The following is a 21642-nucleotide window of genomic DNA, read 5'->3' on the forward strand; positions in this document are numbered from 1 at the left end:
TTATTTATTATCCTTTATTTTACCAGGAATTATCCCATTGAGATATAAATCTCTTCTACCAGGGAGTCCTGGCCAAAATGGCAGCACAGAAAGTTTCACATACAGATTAGACACACATAAAACAAAACAAATAATAATAATAAAAAATATATATCATCCAACATCATATTAAAAATTACATAAAACATTCACAAGTTTCTTCCAGGTAGAACTCCAAAAGATTTCTAAAAATATTTAGAGATGGAATTGTTTCTAACATCATAACACTCTGCATTTCATTCCATAGCCTAGGACCATAGGAGGAAAAGGCAGTTTTGCCAAATTCAGAGCGTACTCTAGGAACAGTCAAATGTAATTTGTAAGAGTTTCTAGTGCTATAATTACAAGTATAATATGATAAAAGATTACAAATATAAGTTGGCAGTTTACCTAATAATGCCTTGGCAGTAAATAATAACATATGCATTTTTCTCCTTTGGTACAAGGATGACCAACCAACTATTTTATACAAAGTACAGTGATGGGAACGTGAAGATGTATTTGTCACAAATCGTATTGCAGCATGATATATACTATCCATCTTCCTTAGTAAGGACAAGTTTGCATGCATATAAACCACATCATCATAGTCCAACACTGAAAGGAAACAACTTTGGATAATAATTTTTTTGCTTAAAAAGGAAAGCACTTCTTAATACGAAAAAGAAAACCCAATTTAGGTCTGAGATTTTTTTTTTTTTAAGATTTTCAATATGAATATTAAAACCCAACCGTTCATCAAGCCATAAGCCCAATGTTGACAATGGGAAGAAGGTTTACCTTCCAACATGACAATGACCCAAAACACACAGCAAACCTGACACACAGTGATTGAAGGAGAAGAAGGTGAATGGCCACGTCAGAGCCCAGACTTAAACCCCATTGAAAATCTGTGGAATGACTTGAAAACTGCAGTCCACAAACGCTCACCATCAAATTGAACTGATCTTGAGCAGTTCTGCAAAGAAGAGTGGGCAAATATTGCAAAGTCTAGATGTGCAACGTTAGTAGAGACGGAGACAAATCCCAACAGACTGTAATTAAAGCTAAAGGTGGTTCAACAAAATACTGACACAAGTGGGTGATCCTTTTTCCATCTCAGTGATTGTTTTAGTTTTTTCTGACATGTTGGTGTTTTATCTTTCACTTGGATGTTATAAGTTGCACCGAGTAAATACAGCTGGATAAAACAAAAACTGTGTCCATCTTCATTTCAGGCTGCAAAGCAACAAAATGTGATTCTTTTAAAGGGGGTGATTCTTTTCTATATCCACTGTATGTATATATGTATCACCCCGTCCCTTAATCGCCGCCCTTCACCAGGCTCCCGACAGTGGGTGTGTGAGGGAGGAGGGGCGCAAAAACAGCCAGGTCTGGCGGCGTGAAGTGAATAGAGCCTCGTCACCGCCGCTGTTAAAAGCCGAACGCGCCTCTCCTCGAGAGACCGGTCTCTTCGCCCTGTGCACGGTGGTGTCCTCGTGGGTTCAGGAGGGGAGCGTAGAGGGACTCCCATGCAGCCAGAGACGCGAGCTGCTGGACCTGCTGTCCGGAATGGAACCGCACCCGTGACGCGGTCGACGGGCCAGAATGCCGGGCCGTTATTCCCCTCAAGCACCGCGGGCCAGAGAAGATGAGCACGTGCGGGCCGCCAGACTCCGCCCCCTACCTGAACCCCTGCTTTCTGAACACTGCCCTTCCTTCACAATTTCCCCAGCACAACGAGGACACCAGAACCCGTTTATTTTGGACACTATTTCCCCTTTAAACACTTTAATTGATGAAATAAGATAAGTGAGATGTTTGATCAACCTTGAAGTGAGTTTTAATGTTTGAATATTGTTTCTACTGAGCCATGTACATTCACCATAATTGTAAACAATCCAGATTTGCTGTAGTTGAGCTTATTTGCAAGTTAAATGTTGTTTTATAAAAATAATGATAAATTCTTGACATTTGGTCAATTTTGACAGCTTAAATTGCTAATTGACGGTTGTACAGTGGTTCATGAAGCCAAGGTCACATGGGGTCAGCCATGAATCGGAGAGTTAATGCTGAATGACTGATAGCCAAAATAATAATAATAATAATGATCAGCCCTTCATGGGGTGTCAGACACTGGCCTGTCTTAACATGACAGACTAATGTTCTTAAATTGGAAAATATCAATGACCCCTGATATACTGGTTTAACCATTTTAAAGCTCTCTTGTTAAGCTGTGTGAGGAACAAAATGGTGAGGAGAGAAAGCATAAGTGAAAGAAATGACAACTTTGTGTATTTCCCATGAGACCGAGAATCAGCCAGAGAAAGGTCAGTGTCACAGTGCTGTTGCCTGAATCGCACCAAAACATGCCCAGATCACATGGAGCACAATAAATAAAAAATAACCAAGAAATAAAGTATTAAAATAAAAAATAAAAAAAATCACCAAATTCAGAGGGGAAAAAAATCACATAAAAATACATAAATTAGACAAAAACTATTATATTATTTTTATACTTTAATGAAATTTTAAAGCATGTCTATTTCATAGTTGTATTTCAAAATACAAAAATGGGGACACTGGGTCCATGTGACCTGGACATGTTTTTGTGAGAATCAAGAAATAGCACTGTGGCAATAATGACCTTGCTATGGCTGAAGGACTTCTAGGATTTACACTAGGATTTACACAAAGCTGCACCCCTCTCCAGGATCCTGAAAGCATCCATTGAGTGTTCTCTCTCTCTCTCTCTCTCTCTCTCTCTCTCTCTCACACACACACACACACACACACAGACTCCACCTGCCCGCTTGCACAAGACTATCATGATAAGCAACAATAACAAATTGGCAAACACACAGGAGAGTGAACAGGTAGCAGGGAGCAGGGCCTGAGCAGGCTGCTAATCTGTCTGTGTGTCAGAGAGGAAGTGGAGCCGCACGCTCAACACAGCCTGCAGTGATGCACTTAATTACACATTTGTTTTTCTGCCAATATAATTTTGCCCAGGATATTTCCTATAGACACTGTCAATGGACTTATTTCACACGAAAGAAATCTTGCAATTCTTCTTAGTGACTTAGCAAAAGTTTGATTAATTTCAATGAATCAAATCAGTGTCTATTCCAATCAATTAACTGAATCATCAAAACTATGATTCAACAGTTTGTTTGCATCATCACAAAAATTTATTTTTCAGTGATTTTTTGTCCTGGCATTGAATTTTCCATATTACAATTTTTCAGTACACTGAGAAAAAAAAAAAATTACGTATGATTTACTTTTTTACTCAGAAATTGGTAGTAAATAAATAAAGGAATGGCAAGTAACACGTTGAATTAAACACGAAATTCTGAAGTAGAAAGACTGGAATAATGTTATCTTGTGAAACATACTCAAATAATCTTTGTTTACAACTAGGTCTGTCGCACAACTATCGACTAATCGCACAATATATGTACATGACCTCAATTTTTGGTCGTGCAATATATCGCCCATTATATTTACATAAAAATTAATGTCACCATGTTTTGTACATTCCACTTGCGCCTGTGTTTTTTGCAGCTTCTCGTAAATAACGTGGTGTAGTTGGTGCTAGTTCAAATTTAAAAAATGCTTCTACAAACAAAGTTTAATCTGCAGATATGGTCTTGTTTAGGGATCTGTGCCTTTGTGCATACGGACATCTGACTGCTAAGTAGGGATTGTGTTTTTCAGCAATACAGTGCACCCTTAATTTACAGAGAAAAAAGGTCCGGGAAAAATCTGTAGATGGAAAAATCTCCAAACAAGTTCTTTGTGCATTTTTCTTTTTTCTACTTGTTACTTTGCACTTTTTGTTAGAAAATGTTTATTTACTATTTATTCAAGTTTTTTAAGGTATCTAATATTTTGACTTAATTTCCATGATCTAAATATTCTTAAGAAATAAAAGTTTGTTGTCATTTGAAAGTGTGCCTTCTTGCATTATTATGCTGTTATATTATGATTATATATTCAGTGGCATAAAATGGTCTTAAACTGACAATAATATCTTTATCGCATTTATTTCTGGGGCAATATATCGCACAACAAAAAGTTATTATCGAGACAAACCTATTTACAACTTCAAAAAATATCTGTTTTACAGTGTCCAAATATTTGTAAGTAAACATTGCTGTTTATTACAGTTGTTGTATTGGTGCATATAAATGTTCATGTGTATAATTTGTTAATTCTTCTTTTTTTTTTCTGGAAAACACTGAAAAACTTGCCTTTTTGATTATTTGTAACTAGATTTTTACTCTTGACAACTCGTTTGTCACTATATGTGTGTGTATATATAGGTAACACTTTACAATAAGGTTCATTAGTTAACTACTTTAGTTAACATGAACTAAGCGTGAACAATACTTCTATAGCACTAATGCATTTTTAAAATCAAAAGTTGTGCTTGTTAACATGAACTAACAGTGAACAACTGTGTTTTCATTAACTAACATTATCAGATTAACAAACACTGTAATAAATGTATTGTTCATCGTTTGTTCATTTTAGTTAATACATTAACTAGCATTAACTAATGGAACCTTATTGTAAAGTGTTACACACACACACACACACACACACACATGTCTGGTCAGCTATCCTTGTGGGGACTCTCCATAGGCGTAATGGTTTTTTTACTGTACAGACCTTTTTTTACTGTACTTTTTTACAGTATATTCTATTGCCCTACACCAACCCTACACCTAAACCTACCACGCACAGGAAACTTTGTGCATTATTAGATTTTCAAAAAACTTCATTCTGTATGATTTATAAGCTTTTGTACCCGTGGGGACCATAATTTAGGTCCCCCCCCTGACACGAGTACCCATGAGTCTGTGTGTATTCAGGTTTAAGTCCCCACCAGGATATATAAACCTGTACACACACACACATATATATATATATATATATTTTTAATTTTGCTTTGTACAATTCAGCCCATGACACAACAAACCACACAAGTAACATGACAGATGGGGGGGCTCTATCAATTTCTTTTTATTTTTTGTTCTGCTTTTATTCAGTTTCTGTTAGATGAGTTAAGGCATGTATGATGGTTCCTCAATGTCCCCATTTGCTCATAGCAAGCAAACTAATGAAAGGCAATTCAACAATCATTCCATACCATTACTCTGACCACTCAAAGTTAATCATCTCATTACAGCCAAAAGAGCGGATACCGGAGCGAATAACGTCGATCTCGATGTCAATGTGAAACCTTGCCGTAGGGGCTTAAACTCACAGAGGCCTGCATGCAAGGTGAACACAGAAATATAGAAAAACCAGTCAATCTCATCTGGGTCACAGAGTCTTTTCTGACTTGAATTGTGTGTGATGTCAAGGTGAGACATTAGGAGGCCTGTGTATGTAAAGGGCCCATATTGATACCTCACCAGTCATTGGCTGCATCCGAAATCACATACTTCCCTACTATATAGTAGGCCAGTGATCTTCACTATTTTTTTCACGAGAGCCGCACTTATAGGACAAAGTTAATAGGAGAGCCACTTTTACTGCAAAGTATGAAAAGTTACATCCAGTCATAAATAGCATGTCTGCTTCTCAATCTGTCGTCCCTGAACATACAATATGCAATGCAATACAAAGGGCTTTATTTTTTAAAAGTTATTTAAAGTTATTTTTTAAAGTTATTTATTTACATTTATTTGCTTCTACATTAGCCCATCATGTATCAAACCATAAGAGCACATTCGGCGTTAAGAGCTGGAGAGATTGGCAAAACAACTCCGCAGTGAGTCAATGTCATGGACGTAAGGGCAGAGCAAGTTTAAATATCTTTCTAGTCTATATTTCCATCTTGTAATTCCGCTGTTTTGGGTATTTTTTAAATATAAATGATTTATAATAGAGTAGACACTGACTGTTTTTCATGTATTTATGTTCTCATTTAGCGAGACAGCAGACGCTGAAAACACTGCACACTTCAGTATGTGTGTAGTAAATGAAACCACGCGTCTGTGCCATTCATTCATAAAGAGACATGCAGGATTCATATTTAAATGTTATTTTTGCAGCTTACAAATTCCGTGACATTCCGCGTTATACAGTAAATTCTGTTTTTATGACTGGATTCCGCAATTCTGTCCGCGTTTTCCGCATCGCAGAAACCATAGGGCCATAATTAAAATGGGTTCTATTGTCTTTTGTCGCGTCGCACCACGACGCTTGCGTCCAGTGTAGACACGGTGTGAGTTTTTTTAATGGTTTAGTTTTAGCCGTGCTTGTTTTTAATGTTTTTATTAAATATCTGTATTGATCATATCATCGCATTATTTACTGCCATCTGCCATGCGAGCCACACATTAAAGCTTGGCGAGCCGCGCAATGAGTAACACTGTAGTAGGCAAACAACAGTTCTGGCGAGATTGTGAAGTGCGCATCTGATGGACACTTTACTATCCCATGAGGCCACAGGAGTGGATTTGTGAAACAAAACTAACTGACACTGGTAGGGTCACGTGACAGTGACAAGATGATGTATATAGTACAGATTGCATTCATACTACCCATATACTACATACAACACAAGTTTTTAACGGTCGTGAAGTATTTACTCTCTATTTAGAGAGTTTGTGATTTTGGACACAACCATTGAGTTCCTCAGAAACCAATCATTCAAAGGCTTTGACTGACAACATCTTACGAATCAGAATCCAACAAATCCAAGGAAGAAGAGTATAACACATTCACTCAGCGGCTCTGCAGATGGACGTATAACTCAGAAAACCAGAATGCACTAAAACAGAACAACTTGACACCACTTGAACATTCAACTTGGAAACCCGTGAAGAAAATTTGAGATGCAGGTTCACGGTCGTTACTGAACACCTGCATTGTTACACTCACATGTTGGCGCTCAGTCAGATGTACAGTAAATAAACTGCTACATTAAATCATAAACAATCCTCTCTGTTGATAATGGCACTCCTGCAGAACAGATGCTAGTGTCGCACAGCATCCTCACCCTCCACAGTTCGGTTGCTAAGAGATGTCTTTGTTGACAATCAAACACCTGTGATATTTAATGCCTGCTTTGCCATTTCGTTTCCTTATAGGAGTGTTGGGTAAGAGATATCAAGCATTAGCAATATTTCAGCTAAATGTCATGGGGCAAAAAAGGTCCATCGTCTATTGTCAATTGTGTAGCGACATATGTGCCTGTCGTGATCATAAATTTTGTGCTGAGGATGAACTGTCATAAAATAGTAGTGGATTACTCAGTAAATATACATCTGTGACATTTAATATTTTGGCTTTCATCACTATTTATGTTCGTCTTTGTACAGAAAAAATATTAACAAAATAAAAAATTTGAACCGGATCAAATAAAAGTAAAATCATTGTATAATATCATATCACATAATATTATGCAGTCTTATTAAACCCACGAACCCTCATTTCGTACGAAGGAAGATCTTTTGACTATCTTTGTGTACTAGAAAAAGAGACACAGTATCATGCATTTAGATTTTCTGAATTTTCTCATTTGGGTGGCAAAATGTGAACTTTAAACTGCACACTTATTGCAAATAATTAGACGGGATAACCATAATCAGACGATTAATCAATAATCATGACAGGCCAGTGTTGTGTGCAGCACAGCTGACACAGAAGTCACTTTCAAACATAGCAGCTTTTTGAAAGACTCACCGCTGAACCAGTTTCGATATATGCATGGGGAAATCTTTTGCCTTCATGTGAAATTCCCAATTGTCAGGATTTCTACTGAAATGACAGGATTTCATCTGTGAAAATTCGCCAAACAGTGGTAAATGTGACCGCACCTTAAGCCTATTGACCATATAAAAAAGGATGAGTCTTTCAGTATATCCTATCCCAATCTGTTTCAATAGGAAATACATCAGGAAAGCAAAAGGAAAGCAAACTGCATTCATCAAGCCATTTCATGGGGTCTTTCATACATCAGCCCTTCCACTAGTGTATCAAATGGGATGGGCGCTTGCACACCATTATTAACGGCACTGTAATAAAGGATTTCTCAGCAGAGCTGGAGGATGGGACAAATCTGGCACACTCTCTCTGCAGGACGTCCTCCCTGCAGTCACAGGCCTTATCGCTCCACTACAGATAGAATCACAGAGACCATCGCTTATTTCACTGAGAGTATTAGTGGTCGAGAGGAGCAAACAAGGCCTGACACACACACACACACACACACACATATCTATAAACAGCACCTCTGAGCGCTGTGAGAAACGCACCTGAAAGAGAGTAAACCAGAGAAAGGCAAGGTGAGGCCATTAACCTTGAACAGAAAAACAGGACGAGTACAGTGTCCAAGGAAAAATAAGACTCCTGCTCACAGTGTTCTTTAGGTGAAACCCTGCACTTAAAAAGACCACGGCAAAAAAAAGCAAGTCGCTAGACAGTGATTTATAACCTGTGTCGTACAGATCAGTGTGAACAAATCCTTATCAGATCTAAATACATTTGTACCTGGTGCATTTTCTCCAGGTTGGTAAGAATTTTTTTGGAAAGAAGTCTCTTAGGCTCTGCATTTATTTGATCAAAAAATGCAGTAAAAACAGTAATATTGTGAAATATTATTGCAATTTAAAATAACTGTTTTCTATTTGAATATATTTTAGAAATTTAATTTATTCCTGTGATGCAAAGCTGGATTTTCATCATCATTACTCCGGTCTTCAGTGTCACATGATCCTTCAGAAATCATTATAGTATGCTGAATTGTTGCTCAAGAATCTTTTATTTTTAATAAAATAAGATGTGCTGCTTAATATGTTTTTGGATACCATCACACTTTTTTAAGTATTATCTGATGAATATAAAGTTCAAACGAACAGCATTTATTTGAAATACCTTTTTTTGGTGTAAGAGTTATTTTGCCACTTATGATTAAATTTAATGTGCCTTTTCTGATTAAAAGTATAAAAAAAAAAAAAACAGACCCCCCAACATTTGAACAGTAGTATGCAAATATTGCACTGATCACTTCTTGTATTCCTCATTTTAAGTCACTTTGGATAAAATCAACAGTTAAATAAAAAAAAATGTATTTTTTTTATTTATTTAAACATTATGTTAGTTTTACTTTCTCATCTCATGACTTGCATTAAGATGTATTAATAGTCTCTGATTTAAACTCCATTTGCAAAAATTATATTAGTGTTGTTGGTAAGAGTAATTTATTACCATGAATAATTTAAAACTATTAGCTCAATACATTTAAAAATGGATTTGAACCGATTAAAATTTAATGATTAATACATTCTGCATGGCATTTTTAAATGTTTTCAAATATTTGTAGGTAAATGTTGCTGTTTATTACTATATATTGTTATTATTGGCGAATATGCAAATAATGCAAGATCATTCTTCCTTTAGTGAAGGACATCATTGAAAACATGCCTTATTCACAGTATATTTGACCTTATTTTAATTCTTACATCAAGCATCTTGAATCTACAGTACTGGTTGAAGTGATGGTTCACTTGATTATGTCCTGCTTTGTGTGGTTCTCATTTATGGCTTATATTACAGCAAGTCAGCATTTCAGGGATGTGAGCCCTCTTTAAAGAGTGTGTTATGACAAATGACAAATGCTGTCCAAATCAATAATGTAATCAACACCCGACTCTGCTCAGAAAATACACTGAGCTACGGCTGCATGTATAGAGCTGAGTCAGAGAATTATTGATCAACACACAGCCATCCAACATGACAGCCTTAACTACTGACCTTTATCTGGATGATTTAGTACCATGATCCTTCTGTGGGCTTCCAGTACCTTTGCCTTAGTGCTGGTCGGGACTGCACAAAACAAGCAAACAGAACATTTAGAAAAGAAGCACACCACCATCTAGTGGACACAGTGTGAACTGCTGTATGAATCTAATTACAGGCCTCCAGACTGATTTTTTTGCACTAGTCATCAACATGTGTGGTCTGTCTCCATCACTGCACACATCAACTGGAAATACTCAATCTGTACATCCCCTGAAAATCCCCAATTTAGTGGGCAAAACAGACAACAGAACTGGAAAAAAAAAGTATTCGCATATGCTTAAGGACATTTTTTAACTCTTTTGACAAATGGATAAAGAAAAGCATTTGACAAAACAACAAAAACAGCAAATGGACAAAGCAAATGGCAAATGCTTTTTTTATGCAAATATACATCTTTAAATGTTTTATTAATTTACAATTTGATTGCTTTAACTACATTTTAAAACATTAAACTTTTTTAAACGTCAATTTATTTTCCTATTTTAAAAATAAATAATTAAATAGTTAAAGAAATATTTAAAATAATAAAACAACTTTTTATTTAAAAATGATTAACTTATTATTTAAAAGTTTTAAAGATATCCACTGAAAGCTTTTGTTTTTCTGGTGGTGCTGGATACTAATAGTATATATTCATTAAGAATTACTTAAAATGAGAGAAATTACCTAAAAATCCCCAAACATCTTTACAATTTGTTTGACATATATAAGCATAATTACTTTTTAAAAATATACATATAATATACCTCTTCCTTCAGTCAGGATATAGTAGTGTTTCCTTTAAGGATGCACATTCAAATGTGTGTATTGATTAATTTGATTAAAAATGAAGCATTGAGTTATGGTCTGAGGACAGGTGGTTTTAGGCATCCTTACCGAAAAGATAAATAAATTTCTTTCCAGCCAACAGCTGTCAGGGTTTAGATCTGAGTCATAGCTGAATAGCCAGAAGTGATGATTAAAAGATACATTAATGCTTGCACACAAGCGTTCAGTCCTACAAACCCTCCTCTAAAGTCTCAAATCATATGCGGGAGTGGGTGTCTGAGAGGGGCCTGAGAAACTAATTAAAACACTGTGCGGCGCGGATGATTCCAGAATGTGATGACGAATCCGTCAGACTAAACTGCATTTGTCGGAAGAGTCAGCATCTCCACCAGATATGTGTGGCATTCGGGAGACTAAATATAAGCATAATTACTTTTAAAAAATATACATATAATATACCTCTTCCTTCAGTCAGGATATAGTAGCGTTTCCTTTAAGGATGCACATTCAAATGTGTGTATTGATTAATTTGATTAAAAATGAAGCATTGAGTTATGGTCTGAGGACAGGTGGTTTTAGGCATCCTTACCGAAAAGATAAATAAATTTCTTTCCAGCCAACAGCTGTCAGGGTTTAGATCTGAGTCATAGCTGAATAGCCAGAAGTGATGATTAAAAGATACATTAATGCTTGCACACAAGCGTTCAGTCCTACAAACCCTCCTCTAAAGTCTCAAATCATATGCGGGAGTGGGTGTCTGAGAGGGGCCTGAGAAACTAATTAAAACACTGTGCGGCGCGGATGATTCCAGAATGTGATGACGAATCCGTCAGACTAAACTGCATTTGTCGGAAGAGTCAGCATCTCCACCAGATATGTGTGGCATTCGGGAGACTAAACTGTGTGCTCAAATGCATTTAAAATCAGCAATGAATATAAGGATGATCAAAGAAAACACAAACATGACTGCAAAATAAATAAATAAATAGTGTAAGAAGAGGCTGATTTGATCTAAAATACAGTAAAAACAGCTAAATATTATTACACTCTAAAGTAGTTGTTTTCTATTTGAATATATTTTCAAATTTAATTTATTTCTGTGATGAAAAGCTGAATTTTCTGCATAATTACTCCAGTCTTCAGTGTCACATGATCCTTCAGAAATCATTCTAATATGCTGATTTGCTGCTCAAGAAACATTTCTTCTTATTATTATTATTATTATATTCTTAATATTATTGTATTTTCAGGATTCTTTGATGAACAGAACAGAAAGTTTAAAAAAATGTTTATTTGAAATATAAATCTGTTGTATTGTAACAGTATAAATGTATTTACTGACACTTTTGATCAATTTATTGCATCCTTGCTCACTAAAAGTATTAATTTATTTTAAAAAATGATAAAAAAGTTAATTTTTAGATGAAATATCCCTTTACAGAACACAAATAACTGTACAAATTAGCCAAATTTACCATGGGTGTAGAAAGATCAAAGTATATCAAAGCAAACAGTAACATTACTGAGGCCAGTTATTTCAGCTGTGAGTGACAGACACCAAAGTAAAGCTCAAGACAGATGAGAAGAGAATAATAAAAACTATAAACCCGAATCAGTACCGTTTTATGAGCGTGAATGCGGTTGACCGAGTTCATACTGATCACATCCAAGAAATATTGGTTACAGTCTGGTTCAGTTTTATGAAAAAATTAGTCCAGTTTGATTGACAACACAAAGAATTGAGGCACACGGCAATGACGCAAACACTCAGAATTTTTTGAGAAATATAGCCTCCTAGGAGGAGGAGGGGGGTCCACCAAAAAGCAGATTACAAAGTTAGAGACACAGCTGAGACTTTTTCCCATTAGACGAAAGGATCAAAGCCGTGACGACAGGAGATGACGACCGACTTCAAACCAAAAGAATTGCCCCCAGACTTAACCGCATGCTCTTCTGGGAAGTGCAGTGATGCAGTGTGTGTATATACTGTAAAACACCTTTGTTTTCTTCCATGACAACTCATAATGAGAGAATTCAGTAAGAGGAATTGCAGTGATTTAGGGCTTTGTTTAGCCCATAATTACCTGATCCCAAGAATAAAGCTGGCTTCCCGTCTGGTCATCTTCTGCTCAAATCCTCCTTTGTAATATGCAGAAAATGACTAGGAAAGAAGAGAAAATGTTGAAAACAATGATCCAAATTCAAAGTTAAGCTCTATCAACTGCATATATGTTGCCAGGAAAACAAATGGCGCCTTTTTCAGTTTTAAACAGTTAGAATGGAAATACACAGGGTCAGGCAGTAAACCTTAACATACACACTCTTCTCAAAGTGTCACAAGACTTCAATCTTACGTCCATGAAACTAGGATCATAGAATCACTTGTAAAGTTTCAATTGGGTTGTCACGATCAGTGTTTGGGTAACAGTAACACACTGCAAGTAACACGAGTTACGTAATCAGATTACTTTTTTCAAGTAACTACTAAAGTAACATATTACTTTCCATAAAAAGTTACTAAGTAATGCAATTAGTTACTTTTTAGGGAGTAATGCAATATTATAAAAGTAACTTTCCCCAACACTGATCATGATACACACAATGAGAAATGATGTAAGTATCTGTAAAGCACAGACATTACGCTGGTAATCTGTAATCAGAAGTTCATTTACCCAGAAAAGTGACTGCAGCTGAAAAGGATTTTATTTTACTGTAATAAAAATGTAAGCTTCACATTTCTAACATTTTTTGGTTTTAATTTTTTTGTTGGGGGGGGGATCTGCAAGTTTTATGAAGGTAACACAATGCATCAGTACGTTCTCTAAATGTAAATGTGTAGGTTAGTTTTAAACTTTAAAAGGATGCTTTGATATGTGATTAGAAACTACAAAAATACTGAGGGCTAAATTAAGACTTTAAAGGGTTAGTTCACCCAAAAATGAAAATTAGGCTGCGTTTTACTCACCCCCGAGGCATCCTAGGTGTATATGACTTTCTTCTTTCAGACGAATCCAGTCGGGGTTATATTAAAAATTTAACTTTCAAGCTGTTTAATGCCACTCAGCGGGTGTTGCATTACTTCAGTCCAAAAGAACTTAAATAAAAATCGCCCATCCATAAAAAAAAGTGTCTCACACGGCTCCGGGGGGTGAACAAAGGCCTTCTGTAGCGAATCGATGCGTTTTTGTAAGAAAAATATCCATATTCAAAACGTAATAATCACTTGAATCTAGCTTGCGCTCACTGTTGTACACGGAAGCAGTTCCGGGGGAATGACGTATGAGGTCAGCTTTGCACACCTGCGTGAGGGCTAATAAACAACAACAGAATTATCATAGTTTTTTTTGCTGCACTATCCCTTTAATTAAAATTTCATAACAGAATAACATCTGTCTGTGGCTCCTTCATCCACTTTGGTCAGAGTTCATGATTGAGTAAAAACACGTGTATGTTCAGAGTGTGAGAGAGGCCAGAATGTTCAGTCCAATCTCAGCCCACAACATGACACTTAATCACACTCATCCATTATGTGATTCACAGAATGATGAAATCACTGGATTAATAACTCTAATAATGATCTATTACAAGTGTGCTCCGTCGCAATCCCGGTTTAGGAGAAAGCCGCTGAGATTTGAGAAGTTTAAGAGTGCACACAGGTGGACAGGTTGATTCAAAGCGCTGGGAACCAGCCCCGACCACACAACCCTGGAGATTAAGAAGAACCTGGACAAATCAGCATTACAAACTCCATCAAAAACCAGAAGCACAGCGTGAACTACAGCAATGGCCAGTAAGATGTGATGAATCAGTCCAACGCCCTACAGCAAGAGGTTTAACATGCCAACACCGCACGCAAACAAGCGCCTCGAGATGTGGAGATGAACATGGAAAAATCCAAATTTCATTCCCACAAATCATTGCTTTCTGAAACAGAATCTGTTTAAAAAACTAAAGTTATGCTGGAACTTTTCTCAATGGGATTACTGATTCATAGGGTGTTAGAGAGCAATCCAAGAGGAAAAAAATTGCTCAGAGTTTGCTCTTCCTAAGCTCAGGAGACTTAATTGTGATTCTCATATATCTCTCATTTTTCTATCAACAGCATTTCAGATGTTTCATCACGTTTAACATCACATGGAGACTTTTGCTTGAGTCTCCTTCTTCTCACACTTGTCTCCTGAGACAAAAACTCTAACATTCTTACAATGGTCTCTTTTAAAGTTTTAGAAGAGATCTCATCATCTTCACACACTTGCTCATATTTTTCTCCTTAACAACAGACCCTGGATCTCTCACATTTGTTTCTTTTAAAGCTTTAGAAGAGATCTCAAAAACATCACACACTGTGCTTAGATCTTTCTCCTTAGAGACACTGGTGGTCTCACATTTGTCTCCTCTAAAGTTTCAGACAAGATCTCAACAACATCACACACCATGCTTAAATATTTCTCCTAAACTAAAGACTCCGGTGCTTATGTACAGTCGTATGTAGTACACTTTAGGTACTAATATGTACTTATAGGCCTGGTTTCACAGTCAGAGCTTAGACTAAGCCAGGTTTAGCCCATGGTTCAATTAGGACTTTTAAGTATCTTTTATAAACATTCCTTAGAAAAAAACATTACTGGTGTGCATCTTGAGACAAAACAATGGCACTGATATAAAATATGTTAAGTGCAAGTTTCTTTGAGTTAAAACAGCTCAGATATTTTGGTCTGGGACGAGGCTTAAGCCTGGTCTGTAAAACCGGGGGATAAAGTACTAATATGTACAATTAAGGAACCTATATAAACCATTTATTGGTAAATAAGCTACAAAGATGTACCTTTTAGCTTTTGTACCTTTTTTTTTTTTTTTCAGGGTGTATGTTAAAAATGGTTTGTTTGTTTCTGACACTTACCGCAGTGGGTAACTTCTTAGTAGCTTCCGTAATCAATTCCGTAACATCCGCCTCCGGCGGACCAGCAAGAAGCTGAGTCCCCGAACACGAGGTACCCCCACCTCCGCCCGAGATTGATGGCGAGGAATTCGGCTGGTGAGGCAGGTGTTTCCGTGACACATCAGTGGAATGCATATCAACCTAAAAGCAAATGTAATTAAGGGAAAAAAAGGTTGAAAAGTGTGCCACTTGATAGCAAACCATTTACAGAGTTAATTTCCAGGATTAACAAAGTTGGTTTAAGGGTGAAACCAAGGTCAAAACCACATTTTAGTCTTATTCAATATGTGTTAAAGGTGAGGTCGCCTTTCAACTTCCCTTGGTATTTATTTGGTCAGGGTGCTGTGAACTGCTAGTGGTTGTGGTACGACTGAGAAGCAACACACTGCAAGTCAGCACTCAATTAAATGAACATATAATGCCTTCGAACATCCAGCATTCAATAAAGCAGCTGTGAAAGGCTGTCGAGCGGCTCATTTAACCCAACCAAACTTTAGGTGAAAAACACAGAAAATCGTTAAAATAATTCATTATGGGAACATTTTTGGATTTTCATTTCATCAAACTCTGGGAAGTATATTGTTAGAGGAAAACGTTATTTTGCTTTTCAGCAAAATAGCACTTGAGGCTCCCTCCACTGTAACCCAAAGCCCTGCCTCTGAGCTGAGCTGAGCAGACCACACACCGCCTCAGCTTTTGGCAGGAGCGCTGCCCCCTCGATGTACTGAAATGGGAATTAGCCCCCTTCCTCAAAGCGACCACAAGTGCTATTCCATCCTGACCTCACACAGCTATGGGTGGAAAACTTGGCAACTAACAATGAATAACTACCACGCAGCAGTAGGGAGGACAGGAGAGACACCTGCCAGAAAATAATCAAATGTAAACGGGCTGATGACAAAGTCACTTAAATTATTTGGCCACATGCGGCCGTTTAAAGTCGCTTTGATTCCTTTAATGCTAGAGGCCACGTTGACCTCATTAACCAGACTGAGCTTCATCTGGGGGCTTCAACAAACACTCACCGTAAGAGCGGCTTAACCATCACCCTCATCAACATCGCCATCATCTTGAGTGCTTTCTTTAGAATCACATCATAAATATCTGTGGGCAGCTTTAACATACGGAAAGTTTAGCTAAATATTTTAAGAAGACAAAGGAGGAAAAAACTTTTATTACATTATACAATGGCTACTCTATCCCACTGTGAACCGCAACATGTGAGATTTTAGCTTACAAACATCCTGCCTAGAAACATACTCTGAGCCAGAACGCAAACACGAACACTTCGCCAACACGACGTTCCAAGAGTGCTGATATCTAGTTCAACAGCACTGGGATTTTTCGCCGTTGATATCACTTTACTCGTTTGTGTTTGCACTTTCTAGACAGACTGTCAGTCTGTGTATGAGTGGTAGGGAGTTGTCACTGATTCATTCACCCACTCATTCATTCATTCAGGATCAAAACAAGAGATTGTCTTTATGAGTGAGTATTTGAATCATTCCCTCAACTGATTCATTCAAGCTAGGGCTGTCATTTTATTAATGCATTAATCTAAATAATTAGTTATGGAATAAAATAACACGTTAAAATTTTTTACACAGTTAGCACATCCGCCCCACGTACGTCATCTTACATTTCATGAGGTGTGTTCGGTTTCAAGCGGCGCTGTGCAGATCGATCAGGAGACCAGAGGTCATTGTATGATTGGCTGAGGTGCCTCACGTGATCCAATTTAGCCGTTACGCTTTTTCCAATGGTAAGTAATACAGACACTCACAGCTCCCAATAGTAAGACAATCTCTGCCTATGCAGATGATTGGTGGTGAACATGATGCTGGAAACAACTGTGATGTAGCCTATAGAATGCAGTTATATGCCTCTAAAATTCAAGAGATTGGAGCAAAACGACCCTGTATGAGATTTTGTTTAATATTTATATGGTATGGCATAGTTAAGCAATGCCACACAAGCAAAGAGTGCAATATCATACCAGTGTTGTTTCAAATGTGATATTGATTTTATACAGCAGTTCATTAAATAACAACTTAATATTCCCTGATAGCACACGTACATCACGGAGACGTCTATTTGACGTCTGCATTTCCATCTGCAAGACATATTTTTAGAGTGTTTGCTCATTTGCAATATGTCTATAGGACGTTTCCGATCAGATGTCTAATAGACGTTTAGAAAACGTCTTTAAGAGGTTTATGATTTAGAATGTATGTAAAACTGACATCTTAAAGACGTCTATCAGATGTTTGTACACAGCAGATGCTTTCCAGATCAAGCGATCTTTAACAGACATCTTGCAGACGTACGTGTGTTATCTGGGTCGTATTACATTTTAGACACAATATTTTCTGTTTTTGCTCAATTTGCCAAGGCAAATATTACCTATTAAAGGCACAGCAGAACCGTTGTGCATCTCCAAACAACACAAAGTTTCTGAATGAATCAGCGTTTTGAACGAATGGGGTGAACCAATGATTCAATGGCTCGTTCATAAAGAGAACCATTTACTTCATTCCTAAATTATAAATGAACAAATCAAATGAATGAATGAATGAATGAATGAATGACTCATTAAGACATTTACTGCCACCTACTGGCAGTTTCTTATTTAGAGTATCATTTCATTAAAAAATAATTTCATATTTACATATTAATAAAAAAAATCTGAAAAAACAAACAAACATATTAATAAAAAAACTACTTAAAGGGTTAGTTCACCCCCGCCCCCAGGAAAAAAAGAAAATGAAAGAAAAAAACATATTTTTAATGCTACTTTTTGTAATATCTATTTCATGCTTTTCTCATGTTACACAATAATGGCTTTAAATGATCTTTTGTGGGTAATTACTGAGCCAAATTTGATGTGTGATTATTGTGTAATTAATTAGATTAAACATTGTAAGCAACTGACAGCCCCAGTTCAAGCACACCAATTAATTTAGGACTGAAATAACTGATGAGTGTTTTTGAGTGTGTCATTGAATCATTTACTAAACTGATTTGTTCAAACACACTGAAAAAAAAGTGCCTGGGGCTCATTCACTAATAATTTTGTAGATTATTTCATATTTGCACTTCTCATGAAGAATGTCTTCCTAATTCACAAATTTGTTCTTAACCTTGTTCTTGGCTTGTTCTAATGTTAAAGAATTTAGAGTACTCAACATGAGCGACCATGTGCCTGAGCTTAATATCCTTTCCTCTATAGCCTTTAATTACTTTCTGCATCAAACGTATTACACTAAAGCTGCGCACTTGCCAAAGAGCACATGACACAAGATCCTCAAGCAATGCTATCCACCTTTTACGCACAGACCCAGACTATAGACCTCTCATTAGCCAGCCCTAACCCTAACTGTGCAGCTCTGGCTTAATAACACAGCTTTTCTTACTCTTTTACTGTACATGATGACATATTGATGTACAAAATTTCATCTTAACATAATTATGAGGCCACTCAGTATACGTGTTTTTTTTCTGGTGTGTGGTTTTAGTTCTTTCTACATTTTTTTTTTTTTTTAATTTAGAATAAATTTTAGTATGAAAGTTATAGGTGAATGATTTGCTCATAAAAACCTTTGAATGCAGATTTCACACACAGATTTGCGCCTAATGTGCTTAGTGAATGAGATCCAAAGTCTTTATAAGTGAGTCAATGAATCATTGCCTCCACTTATTCATTCAAGCAAACTGATTAATTCAGGATCCAAACAAACAAGTGACTGTCATTTACAACACACTGATTCATTCAGGAATAACACAACACTAATGTGTTTTGCTCGGACACGCAACAGTTAGTTCTACTTCTAATTCATTTGGAAATATTTTCATTGGCAAAGCAAAAATAGACAACGTAACTGACAAAAATGCATCTAAAATGTAAGTTACTCAATACTAACTTCTTGTTTATTGAACTGCTGTATAAAAGCAATATCACACTCACAATTCTAACATGACAATATTGCGCAAACCAACTAAATGCTATCAGCAGCTTGAAATTACTTATCACAGGCAACCCATGGAAGAAAATGCAAGCAATCCGGTCTCCTCTGAAGTAATCTGAGGTTGAGCACTACCTCAAAAGCACAATGGTGATCAATCATCAGTTTGGACCGGTAACCATTGGTTCTCAGCCCAGAGCTTTAACCACTAGGCCATACCACACATGTTACATGAATGCATGTAGCTTCTGCATGCGACTGCAACATGTGGTTTAATGACACACAAATCTCCAAACGGATGCATGCACAGGGGTTCAAAGCAGATGTGCTCACCTGCAAACCCTGCTGCTGCCACTCCCAACCCCACTGCCATCAGACAGCCACCCTGAAACACACACACACACAAACATCACATCACTATGATACTCATTAATAAACACAAGCCAAGCACTGGTAGAGAAGGATTTTAAGTGTTAGACAAGGTACATCAGGTTTTCCCATAGCAGATCATTAAAAATGTAAAAACTAGACTAGACTTCCACAGGAAATGTAAGATTCAAATAGTTCAGATGTAAACACACAAGCCATTTAACCTATGTTCTATCTATCTATCTATCTATCTATCTTCTCAGAAAATACCCCAAAATTAATAAAAACACCCAGAATGTCCCAGCTACTACCTTAAAATGCATAGCAAAGACCCAGAATGCCATATAAACCATCAAGAACACCTTAGAGACCAATTTGTATCCATAAGGTGCATATAACCTTTAAATTTATACGTTTTTAAAGCTATTTTAATCTTTCTTTGACAAACAAGATTGGATTGACAAACTTAATTTTTAGTTAAGGATCTTATTTTACGACTATACTTATTAAATCAGCTTGTACTTATAGCTTTTTGTGGGCCATAAAGTGTCAGTAGGAAATATATAAAGACGCAACAAAAATCTCTCACTGGATTAGTGCTGTGTTCGACGATGTATCCTCACAGAGATTTGACGATACGAGTATCGATACGGCTGGCCCTGTATCGATATTGTGGCACGTGTGCAGCAGTGGACCGCGCTTAATTTGAATACGAGAGCACCGTTTAAAATTGAGTCGAAAAGTGCACAATGTAAACATGAAACATATGCCATTACCTATATTGTACTGTGGTACAGTTATGGAGGCCCTTCATAATGCAGAGGTCAGCTGCCTGCTCTGCCAATAGTTAGAAATGGCACTATAGTATCAGTATGCAGTGTTTAATAAACAGCTGTTTTACTAAATTCTGCTGAGGTGAAATTCTGTGCAGTCCTGTATCGTATTGTGGCCTCTGTATCGTGATACGTATCGTATCGTGATACATATCGTATCGTGACTTTGCCGGTGATACACAGCCCTACTCTGGATTATTACAATTAATGACAAAAGGAATGTTTGGGAATGTAAACTGATATTTCCTACTGATACACTACAGCAAAAGATAGAAATAACTGGCTTAAAACCTTTTTTATTATTATTTATTTATTTTTTGGTGAAAATACTAATGGCCTAAGACTTTTGCAGTACTGTGTGTGTATATATATATATATATATATATATATATATATATAGTATCAATGGCTAATGTATAAAAACTGTGGGAAAAAAACTGTGAGAATGAACTGTAAGCGTCACAATGATTAATAAGCCCTTCATAATCATTTCCCATGTCACAACACATAGTCAATCATCATTGGGCAATTTTTGTTAATGCATCAATTTACAGTAGGTGGCAATAATATTCTCTGATAAAATAAATGTAAAAGTCTGCAGATAAATGCTTGAGTTTCAGATGTGAGCAGCAAGGTCAATACTGGATGAGCCAGTTCAAAATAAAACAGTGTAAATGCTCCGGACTCTCCAGCACGACATTTAGTCACAAGGCGTTTGTCAATATCTGTCTCTTTCTGCCCGCTGGATTTCGGTGTATATTCGGCATGTTTCATGAAGTCCCCGTCCATCACACCACTGGAGCCCGCCATACTGCGGCTGCTGATGACAGAAACAGCTACGGAAGCACCAGAGGGACAAACTTCGAGCTACTGCGGGGTCTCGCGATTCCAAAACAGAGCAACGCGTTTCTCAGACCCCAGTTTCATGTGC

The 21642-nt window shown here is 36.9% G+C and overlaps 1 protein-coding gene across 2 annotated transcripts in view; it reads right to left on the reverse strand.

Annotated features, from left to right (window-relative positions):
• Nucleotides 1–21588, reverse strand: part of LOC107713730 (dnaJ homolog subfamily C member 15-like) — a 26485-nt gene extending 4897 nt beyond the window's left edge. The window contains exons 1-3 of one of the 2 annotated variants that reach the window (XR_001636926.1): nucleotides 15509–15598; nucleotides 12693–12769; nucleotides 9793–9864 (exon numbers count right to left, since the gene is read on the reverse strand). Coding sequence is in view for 1 of the 2 variants with exons in the window: in XM_016519333.1 (XP_016374819.1) it covers nucleotides 9793–9869; nucleotides 12693–12769; nucleotides 21420–21521 (256 nt within the window). In the remaining variant the exon portion in view is untranslated. Of the gene's footprint in view, nucleotides 1–9792; nucleotides 9870–12692; nucleotides 12770–15508; nucleotides 15599–21419 lie in introns of those variants that run through there. The other variant, XM_016519333.1, reaches the window with a different exon arrangement.
• Nucleotides 21589–21642: the final 54 nt, after the last annotated feature.

This window comes from Sinocyclocheilus rhinocerous, unplaced genomic scaffold (assembly GCF_001515625.1).
Source record: "Sinocyclocheilus rhinocerous isolate Xijiao unplaced genomic scaffold, SAMN03320098_v1.1 scaffold2584, whole genome shotgun sequence".
Lineage (NCBI taxonomy): Eukaryota > Metazoa > Chordata > Actinopteri > Cypriniformes > Cyprinidae > Sinocyclocheilus > Sinocyclocheilus rhinocerous.